Source organism: Myxocyprinus asiaticus, chromosome 21, assembly GCF_019703515.2.
Source record: "Myxocyprinus asiaticus isolate MX2 ecotype Aquarium Trade chromosome 21, UBuf_Myxa_2, whole genome shotgun sequence".
Lineage (NCBI taxonomy): Eukaryota > Metazoa > Chordata > Actinopteri > Cypriniformes > Catostomidae > Myxocyprinus > Myxocyprinus asiaticus.
In genome coordinates this window covers 32,124,347-32,135,350 of record NC_059364.1, presented here as the reverse complement: position 1 = coordinate 32,135,350, position 11,004 = coordinate 32,124,347, and the positions used below count along the sequence as shown (strand labels likewise).

The following is an 11,004-nucleotide window of genomic DNA, read 5'->3' as shown; positions in this document are numbered from 1 at the left end:
TCGTCTGCATGTCTTAAAGCGTTTGGAAGGCTACATCTTTTTAAATTATATCCATTAAACACAAAGTTTGGCTGTGCAAAGACACAACAAAACATAATAATAATTAAAAGTTTCAAGTACAATGTTTTATCAAAGAGAGAGAAAGAGAGATTAATAGATTGATAAATTAATTTCCCTTTTACAGGAGATATATCTCTCAAGCATTGGGTCATTCCAGCTGAGGTATTTTAAACAGCTAAAGTGTTCAGTCCTTCCGGTAGATTACTTGCTGACCAGTTTAACTCATCCTTAACACATATACCACATCCATGTGGTCAGGTCCTCTGCAATTAGGTTTATAATCTGAAATATCATGGCTATTAACATGAAATAAATAGTGCTTTTCTTGGTCTTGAGTGTTCATTTGGGCATTGTTTAGGTTGTTTGTTTGTTTTACGCATCAGACATGACATCTATGTCCTCGGAGCCGGACTGTTTGGTGGCAATCCTCCAGCGGTTAATGTGGTGGTTTCCCTTCTTCTTCTGTGGGCATTCTGGACCCTCTTCCTCCAGCTTCTGTCGCTTGTACTTGGTCCTGCGGTTCTGGAACCACACTTTCACCTGAGGGGAGCAGAGGTCCAGGACATGCCATAAAGGTGTTTGTAAATAACACAAAAGAGGATGCTATAATTAGCTCATCTGACATAATCAGTACAAGTGCTATCTAATAAACCGACATTGTTATTAATGCTGAGCAAAACCGCAGAAACGCACTGGAGTTCTTATCAAAACAATTTTAACACCACAGATGAAATACAAGTCATGGGTAGACTATTAAACACTTAATTCACATTTAATCATTTCATACATAAATTTGATCATTTATCCACAAATTCCATAAAACGCTTTTATCCGTAAATTCCATATTTATTCATTAGGCTATAACGCTGTTATTATTACACGTATTACCAAAAACCTCCTCAAAACGACAACGCGGGCCGATCTTCCAAAGATAAAGGTCTATTTTGTCTTCTATAGACTAGCTTATTGGACAATCATTAAAAAACACATTTTCCCCCACAGCAGATAGTCACGTGATTTTACACTTGAGCATTCAAATCAAGGCCAAAACGACGCCATGTAAGTGAAAAAGTATTATTATTATTATTATTATTATCGGTTTATTTTTTTAAGCGGATCCTCATCCTTTACAGTAATTGCCTCTCTCTAAATAAACAAATTGCAGCCCACGTCAAGGCATATTGACCTACGTGTTACTTGAAAAGATGTATTTTGTGGAAGGTTTATGCTATATGGTTTGGTCCATTTATACAAATTATTAACAAAAATAAAAAAGTAAAAAACAATCCGATACAATGATCGGACTAGGTGTCAGTGATTTTACAAATGAAAGAAGCATGCTAGTTACAGTGATATTACAGTATTATGACCTATTAACAAGTTCATTAAGTTATTAATGAATGCCATAATGTGGAGGTATACTGAGGGGAATAAATCTTCTTGATTGAACTTCAACAATTTGAAATGCATTCTGTTCTATGTGACAGTTGAAATGGAACGGTAAGTTGAATTTATTTCCCCTGTCCTTATTACAACAAAATTGCATTATGATATCGCTGGTGAATGGGTTTATTTCCAGAAATTATTCCATAAACAATCTGAATTGTTTTAAAGTCGTGGCTCACGACAAAACTGCATCACAGGGCGCAGTAAACATCTGATACGTGGCCAACCAACGTTCTTTCAGACTTGGACATATTCTGCTACTTTCCCAGTTCTGGATTTAACAAGCAGTCCAAGTGTTGTTTTCATTATGATTTAGGCCAACAGCAACAGCTTGTCAGTACAAAATTAATCATTCAAAATAAAGATAGGGTAATCTCATTAATACAGCTAATAATGCTTGACTGACTCATTGCACAATGCATATTTCGTGGTCATCATACATTTGATCATAACCTTTTTATAACAGTTATAAAAAAAAATGAAATGACAAAAGAGAGTGTCCAAAGCCTGATCTTTAATTTACGATTAGGGATTGCTCAATTTCAATTGTTCGTATTATTTAAATTATTTATTTATTTATTTATTTTGTGGAGTTGTTCAACAGGGTGGGCTGCTGTCTATATATATATATATATATATATATTACTTTAAGTGCTTTAAAAAAAAAAACAATTTACATGGGAACAATTGGCAACATAACTTTATTTGCTGTGTGCAATGGCATAGGTGTCCTAATGTTTACCTGTGTCTCAGATAGACTGAGGCTGTTAGCGAGCTGTTTCCGCTCGGCTCCGACAACATAATGGTTCTTCTCGAAGGCTCGCTCCAGGCGCAGCAGCTGAGAGGGCGAGAACGCGGTGCGGATCCGTTTAGGCTTCCTCGCGAACGGTCCGTGCAGTAACAATGTGTCCTGTGAGACGTCGTTCCCTGAAATAATAATAATTAATGGTAATGCCAAGAAAAGCAATGTAGGTAATTATTACCATTCGATCTGACACTAGAAATGAACTTGATAAACCTGGAATGAGTTCAGCACTCAGCACTCCACAAATATAAACACCAAAGTTACAGTTGCATCACCTAGTTAAATTTTGCTTATTTCTTATTTCAACAGCAGACAACTTAATTAGACCATCAGTTACGCTGCATATATGATTATATTAATTGATGTAATTAATTATATGAACTAGTCATTTTTTACTTTTCAACTTTTATAATTAAATATAAATTGTTCGGTAACACTTTACAGTAAGGTTCCATTTGTTATCATTAGTTAAGGCATTAGGTATCATGAACAAACAATTAACAAATATATATATATATATAATAATTATTATTTTTTATTTTTTTACATAATTTATTAATCTTTGTTAATGTTAGTTTATAAAAATACCATTGTTCACTGTTAGTTCATGTTAGTTCATAGTGCAGTAACTAATGTTAATTATTTTTAAAATGTAGTACTAGGCCATATGTTGAAATTAACATTAAGATTAATAAATGCTGTTAAAGTGTTGTTCATTGTTAGTTCATGTTAACTAATGTTGTTAACTAATGTTAACAAATGGAACCTTATTGTAAAGTGTTACCAATTGTTTGTATTATCCCTAAATGCAATTACAACGTATAATTTTTTTCGAGCTTTTGTAACTGTGAACCTATAAAGGTTTAAAAAAAAATGTTTTTTTAAATAATACCACATGAACTTAATTTTGAAAGTAATACTGCAAGAGAAACCTAAAGGATTGATTAGTGATTTATTTCTCACTGGATTTAACTGAATTTCAATTTTTAAGGGGAAAAATATTATACAATGTATTTTTTAAATAAAATAATTTATAATTAAAATTCACAAATATTGCAGTTTCACTTGTAATTATTCAAGTACCCATGTCACACTGCTCTTTATTATTATTATTATTATTATTATTATTATTATTATTTATCATTAATGGCCATTTTATTTGCCTAGTTTAACACTCATTAGCATAACTTGGCTACACAACCTTAAACCCGATGATGGACGATAAAACTAAAATATGCTCCACAATGCCCGTCGATTTTAAATCTTGAATAAAAAAGTTTGGCGAAACAGATGAGTCGAATAACCGGCAGAATTTAGTACGAAATCAGCCTAATATTAATCTTTCAATTTGTGCGGCACATACCGTGCTATATTGCACTTTTATGTAGTGAAGAAATTGCCTATTTTGGGTTTTATAGCCTATAGGTATTTGTTTACTCTCATAGTCTTTAGGCAACCGTTTGAACACCGAAATCATCACATGACAGATGAAAATGAAATTGTGATAATGATGAGGTGTAACAAGTTAAACATCAGAGCAGATTCCTCAGCTGTCATTAGCTCGCTCTTTGCTTTTTGACACTGATAAGACTGCTATAGGGAGGCAAACAATACTAATAATTAAATTATAATATATATAAATTAGAGTAGGCTACCTCAATTTATTACAAGAAGGTCAACAAGCAACCAATTTGTTATCCTGGACACTCGGAAAATCAGTGGTAACATAATGCTATGTTATTTTGGCAATTTACGATATTTACAGGCTAGTGGTAATTGTGAAAGTACTTTTGATTTTGAAGTTGTTTTTTTGTTGTTTATTTGGACGTAGGCAGCAGACGGTTTTCAGATCAAGAAATGACTGATATCAGAACTGTCCTTCAATGCTCTGATTATAATCGTAAAAGAACATAATGTCGCATGACTATGTTCTTTTTTTTTTTTTTTTTTGCGTGGACAGCCTAGTTTTACTCAGTGTGCCCCATGTTTAAGTAGCACCTGAGGCCATGAGCTCGCGCAGAAATAGTGATTTTTATCTGCAGGTTGTCCGGCGTTTGCTCGCAACACTAAACTCCAACGATCAGTGTTATCCCGCTCCACTGCGGTAAGAAACCTATAGCCGCAGGCAAGAATTTCATTCAGAGAGGCACAACATCTCTACAAATCAGTGACGACCCGGGCCATACGTGCACAGGCATCGCACTACACTGATCATGTGTACTTGTAACAATGTTTATAGAATATTTATTGTTTATTTATTTATTTATTACAAAAATATAGAGTTAGATGCTGTGATATCTTTTAACTAACCTTGAAACCGATGTCCAAAAAATCTGTTCCTTAAGACCCATGGGTAGAAATTCAGTGGTTCACGATGTTGCGTGCCAAAGAAGTGCGGGTGCTGGAAGTGTGTGCTTCCGAGCTGGTGTGGGTGCATGCCCAGATGTGCATGGTTCACAGTCTCCGAAAACACCAGTTCAGGGTTCGGGTAGAGCGCGCGGCCCGCGGGGTTTTGATAACCGTTCAGAAAACTTTCAGCAGGCGCTGTGTAGCTTAGGGCGGTAGGGCGAATTGGGTCTTCTGGTGTTAAAGGGCTTTCCTTCGCCACTAAAGACTCAATGGTAAAACAGCGCTTTCCCGTTGACGAGAACATTGTCCTGTATCAGTTCAGTCCAGCAGATGAGGAACACCTTAACCTCCTTTAGTGACTTACAACTCCTTTATTGACTTCTGTCAGCAGCAGCGTATTTCAGAGAAACATTATAGCTATTAAAGTCACATAAAAGCCAAATATGACACACCTTAGGCTAATATTCCCTACTTTAACCAATTATAGTGCAATCCATCGATCCACGTGTCCATAAATCATGAAAGGGAAAGTGAGAATAAGGGCTCGAGACTCATCGATTTGGATTTGAGGGACTCACACAGTGTCGTCTTTAGACTTGCACTCATTGGATGAAAGCCCTTGGCGCATAAAGCTCGGCAGTGGGCGGGTCCTATATTCATTTGGGTCAGATAATGAACTCCATTAGTTTGATCATTCACTTCAATAGGGCTGCCTTCAACAGGTCAGTTCATGCACAGTGGGTAATCAAAAACAATTTTCCTTGCCATATTCAGTAGCCTTTAGCTATATGGAACAATCTACAGTCAATCCAACCTTCCGTTAGTCTAGGCTATAACATTAAGGTTTGCTTTAAACTTCATTTGACTACTTCAAATAAAGCGGAGACAGTGAGCAATTGTACGCTACGGCTATTAGTAGCATAGGATCTAAAAGCGATGTTTTGTTACCTTATAAATGAGGCTACAATGCAGCTTCATATGGCAATTAACACCCAACAAGGAAATTTCTCTTTCAACTGGCCAAACACACACTGAGGGGAAAAAATAAAAAATAAAAAATCGTTGGTTTAACTTAATTAAATTGAGGACATTGGTTCCACACTATGAAAATGAGTTTCTTTTATATGAATACTTTGTGTAGCGATAACATTAATGAATTGAGTTAACCCAAACTCAATTTCATTTGTTCAAAGAACCTTGCAGCTTCTTGCTAGCTATAAACAAAGACATTTGCTTATTACATATATCATATTGTACTGTATAACAAGTATGGTACTGCTGAGAGTTTACAGATTCCCAATCAGTCATTATACTGTTGACACCTCAGTGTTTTACGAGTTGGCTATGATTTCGAACAATTTCATTCCTATGAATTCGTAGGGTTTCATCACCTGCAAATTCCCGGATGTGTAATGCAGAAGTAAGCGGGAGTTGTAGGACAAGCATGCTTATTAATTTTATGCCCTTACCCAAACCACTTATTTAAACCTAACCGATCAGTAGAGTGTGTAAACATGATAGGAAGCTGTTGTGTGTGACAGAAGCAAGTAATTGTTGCTTATTAGATGGAAACGATATCCATCGACGCCATTGGCTGTAGTGAAAGTCGTTCAAGTCCTTCATACCAATGCAGTCATTGGATATCATACGAATTAGTCAAATTTAGAAAAGTCGTACAAATCCTTACAATTTCGCTGTGAAAGTGTGTGCATTTTTCAATAGTAACGTATCTCATCTCGACCAAACCATTAGCTCCACTCTTCTCCAAAATAGCCCCTCTTTAAAAAAAAAAAAAAAAAAAAAAAAAAAAAATCAACATGATTTTGATACTTTTCATACTTTTTACATTTTGTGGAGAAATACATTAAAATAACACTTTAAAAATAACATTTTTAAAATGTACTCTCACAATCCAGTCCCATGCAAAGCATGCTGGAAGCTGGAAATCTCCTGTCTGGTTTCAGCAATACATTGATGCAACAAATATTATTCACATAGTCCCAACACAATTGGATTTAGTGAACATAGATGGATTGTACACAATGAAATTAAGTTGAAAATTGTGATGCATTAGCTCATTTTAAATAAGTTAATTGAGCTTGCAGTAAAAATCACGTTGAGTGAACACCATCAGTTAGAAGTCTAAATCCATTTGAACATTTCTTAGCAATGTGCTCAAATCACTTTTTGATGACTGTGTTGAATATCACTTGGACTTTATACACTTCAATTATCTTCTCATCTCAAACATAAATGTATCAAGTTGATTTCAAGTGAACTGGTTTAGTATTTCCAATAGAGCTGTTTTCCCTTTCTTTAAGTGCAGAAATTGATGTACCTATAAGCTGCATTGGCTTTTTTTTTAAATTTTTTTTATTATTATTAATTTTGAAACGATGTTGGCATACATACTCACGAGGCGTGGAAGGGATGCTAATAATCACTCAATTGGTCATTAGCGCATTTTGTTTTTACTTGAAATAGGTCGCATTGTTTAATAATTAGCATTACTAATAGCAGTTTATTAATAGGCTACTAACAGTGTATCCGTAAGCCACTTTTGTCTGCAAAAGCCATCATAGAGTCATCGTTTAGTCTTTAACCAGAGCCTGTCGATTATCATGTGAAACGGTTGACCCGTTAACGCAGTCAAGTATTAACTTTGTCACTGTGTAGTTTCCAGAATTGGACATCGATAACATCTAATGGCAGGCAAAGCCAACCGCACCTGTTTCCGATCACTTAATCGCCTGGTATTCTTATTGGGCTCCAAGACGTCATTTCGAGGTTAGACTTCTACACGAGCGCGTAAATGATTGAAAATGTTTGGTCTCGGGGTTTGATAAGAGTTTCATGTGTAGGCTTCAAGCTGTATAGTTCAGGAACTTCAACCTCGACATTAATTTACAGGCTGATGGGGATATTCAACGAGCGTTTCATGTTCTGCTTTTAAAGGTAATGATTAGGCTAAATGTTTGACAGGGTCATTAACTCCAGTGCGCATTAAAATCATTAGTTGGGCATTAGTTGGCAGAACAACATGTTGAGCGCCTATTTAGAAAAAAAAAAAAAAGCCCGTGAATGCGCATATTGCTTCATGAATCTCTTTACACTTTTTATTAGCCTATATGAAGGTCACATTAAATCTGACTTAGAAACATATTGACAATCCACTATAAAATACAAATGACTACATTTTTAAAATAAGGATAATCTAAACAAAGAGTGAAATAAACGTAAACAATTTCAATACTAAATGTGTGGAAAAATACAACTGTCCCACAGTTGTGGCGTCATTTCCACCACGCCAATTTTTTTCTTTCAAATGTTAGTGTACTTGTTACTTGGTATGATGTTTGAGATTAAATATTAAGTGATTCATTTTAATTGATTATTTTGGATACATAAAATGTTAGCTTCGAAATCATTTTTATCAAGGGAACTATCAAAGGAATTGACCATATTATTTAAAAAACGTTAAAAATGTTATTTCATTCCCCGTCATTTCCACCATGAAATTATAGACTACAGAATTTGAGATGTCATAATTACACAATAACACATCAATAATGCTGTGCTCTTAACACTAAACTCAACGCTTAATACTATTTGAAAGAGACTTTTTAATTTATTTTTATGCACGTCAACAGATAAACAATTAGACATTGAATCTTTAAATTACTTAAACTAATTTATAAAAAAAAAAAAAAAAAATTACTGTAGCAAGTGCCTTGATTGAAACTTTACACATGACAATAAACCATCTATGATTGTTATGAACAGAGATATTTAAAGCTAGTAAAAGCAAATCATAATTACAGCATCTCAAATGGAGATGACAACATTCACAACCAAATTTAAATGACCCTGTTCATAATAATTAAATAGCATACTCGTTATGTTTAACATGCTCAAGCTGTGCAATACCTGGTACAGTTAGAAGTTGATATGACTTATATGTATCAGAAACTTTCTCAGCATGCTAAATATGCTTTTCAGGCAGAGCTTTGCCCATACAGAGCTGGCATTTACACAAAAAGAGCAGTGAATCATAATTTGTCACAAAAATATTATTTTCTGATTTTATGTCTAAATAATTTCCCATGCACAAGAATACGATATGTTCTTCTGTACAGACAATCTGAAAACACCTTCATGGATCTTCTCATGGACCTAAAGGTGAAATGCAGAGACTGGGAGAGAGAGCGAGACTTCTCAATGTTTCCGTCTGCCACTCTTCACTCTTGTTCCATAATTAAGAGCTCAAGGAATCTGTAATGAATGCTAATGGGGCAACCAGCCATCTGCACAAAAACAGAATTAAAAACTACCATGCTGAGAGAGAGAGAGAGAGAGAGAGAGAGAGAGAGAGAGAGAGAGAGAGAGAGAGAGAGAGACTGTTTGATAAATACAATAAAATGACTGATGTTAGAATTTGGCAGATGTAGCAATGTTGTCTTAAACCAAAACTATGAGAGTTTGTGGTAAGACAAAAACTGTTACAACCCTCACTACCTTTAGGAACAGCGTTTAGACTGTCTCAAAACAGCCCCAGTTACTGATCATCTCAAATCTGAACAAATTACTATCCAAATGATCTTTAAAATCCAGTTCTCCCAGTTCATTTTAAACAAGCCTCAGTCTGTTTCCCCAAGCAATGTCTTTCCTGCTGTGCACTGCTTCCCTCTTGTGGTGACAATTGTGTATTTAGATCAGACATGTTTTTTCAGACTTATTCACAATTATGAGAAAATACAGTAGGCTTATAAACAAATGCATTGATGTATTGAAGAGCCACTGATATACATACAAACACGCTAATGCACAAAAAACCCATTTATGTAAACCGCAATGAGAAAAAGGCAAACAAGTAAAACCACTGACTAGTCTTGCTTTTGATTTTCCTATTTTTAAAGGATGAGGATATTTATTGTTATTCCTGCAGTAATGTGGTGACATCAAATACAATTACTGACAACATAAATGCATATCAACATACTGTATGTCATGTAATGTCATGTTGCTCGCTTCATCTACTCTCATACACCCTCTACCGTTTAACTGGTGGTGACAAGGTGGAGCTAAGGTTCATTTTGGCCATATTGTGCATTATACTCCACAGATGAGCTGTTTGGACACTTTAGACCCTATCTAGTACATTTCTATCTTTGTTGAACATCCAAGTACAGAAGAACAGGCATTGATATGCTGCCATTAACAGTACAATTAACATTTCATTGACTCATCCTGATTGCAACCAACTTTTACAACTAACCTTAACCCTTGAGATTGCTTTGTGAAAACACTTCTTTGCTGTAGAAGAAATAAGAATTATATCTCTTGTTCTATTCATGTGACTATGTGTTATGTGAAATATATGGAACTATTTGTGTGCAATATTTAATCCAAAGTAATAATAATTTATTCATTTGTTAATTCTATTCTAGAAAATGTAAACACATTAATTGGATTTGGAATTGGACTTTATTGGATGATCTCAATTTTTGACAGAAACCTTTATGACAAAAACAATCAATAAATGAATGAATAAATATATAAATACATTATAAATAGGTTATAAATAATGAACATTCAAACAGAAACATCAATTAGATTGTTGCGCATTTGATCTTTCAAATATCTTTTGAATGTAGTTCAGAATGTGTTTAGGAGATGGTTTCTGCCAGGTCAGATTTTCTAGTCGTTCATTCAGGTGCTGTTGCAAGACAAAAGGAACGGACACAACTTTTAGGCTTTCTGAATGAGTAAAGTGCCAACAATTACAATTTGCCTTTAAACAAAAAGTATACACATGTATTTGTTTGCAATCATCATTACTGGTTTAAATCATATGATACATGTATTTGGATGAACATTTTACCCTTACAAGTAAAACATTTGTTATTTCAGCTTGTTTCAGTTCAGATGATAGCACGAGTTTATTCCCCAATTTTATTTCCTTAATTTTAGGTTTGCAGTCCTTGAGCATTGTTCATTTCAGTTTCCATGACTTCTTTGAACTATTTTAATTTGTAAATGGCTTTACTCCCTTTACTTAGATTTTGCTGACAGTTATGCAGCTTATAGTGATGTGATTTAAGACAATAATTACCTGTATTCTCTTTAGGACTTTACGGGTTTCTTGAAAGCGGAAGCCAAGCTTATTCAAGCCATCTTTAAGGCAGGGATGCACAGGGCTGTTCTGTACAATGGAAAGAAATAATATTGTGGTATTCACAGTACTCTAGTATTAAGTAATATAGTAAGCTATACATTAAACAAGCTCAATACAACATTAGGATACTAAAAATCAATCAATGATAGACCACCTAACTGACTGTAAG

At 34.6% G+C, this 11,004-nt stretch overlaps 1 protein-coding gene across 1 annotated transcript; it reads right to left on the bottom strand.

The window, feature by feature from the left end:
- Window positions 1-5,109, bottom strand: LOC127412220 (homeobox protein EMX1). The gene is made up of 3 exons (XM_051648425.1): window positions 4,622-5,109; window positions 2,249-2,433; window positions 1-600 (listed from the first exon to the last, which is right to left on the bottom strand). Exons 1-3 carry the CDS (start codon window positions 4,962-4,964, stop codon window positions 433-435), a joined length of 696 nt encoding a protein of 231 aa, XP_051504385.1. The 5' UTR covers window positions 4,965-5,109; the 3' UTR covers window positions 1-432.
- Window positions 5,110-11,004: the final 5,895 nt, after the last annotated feature.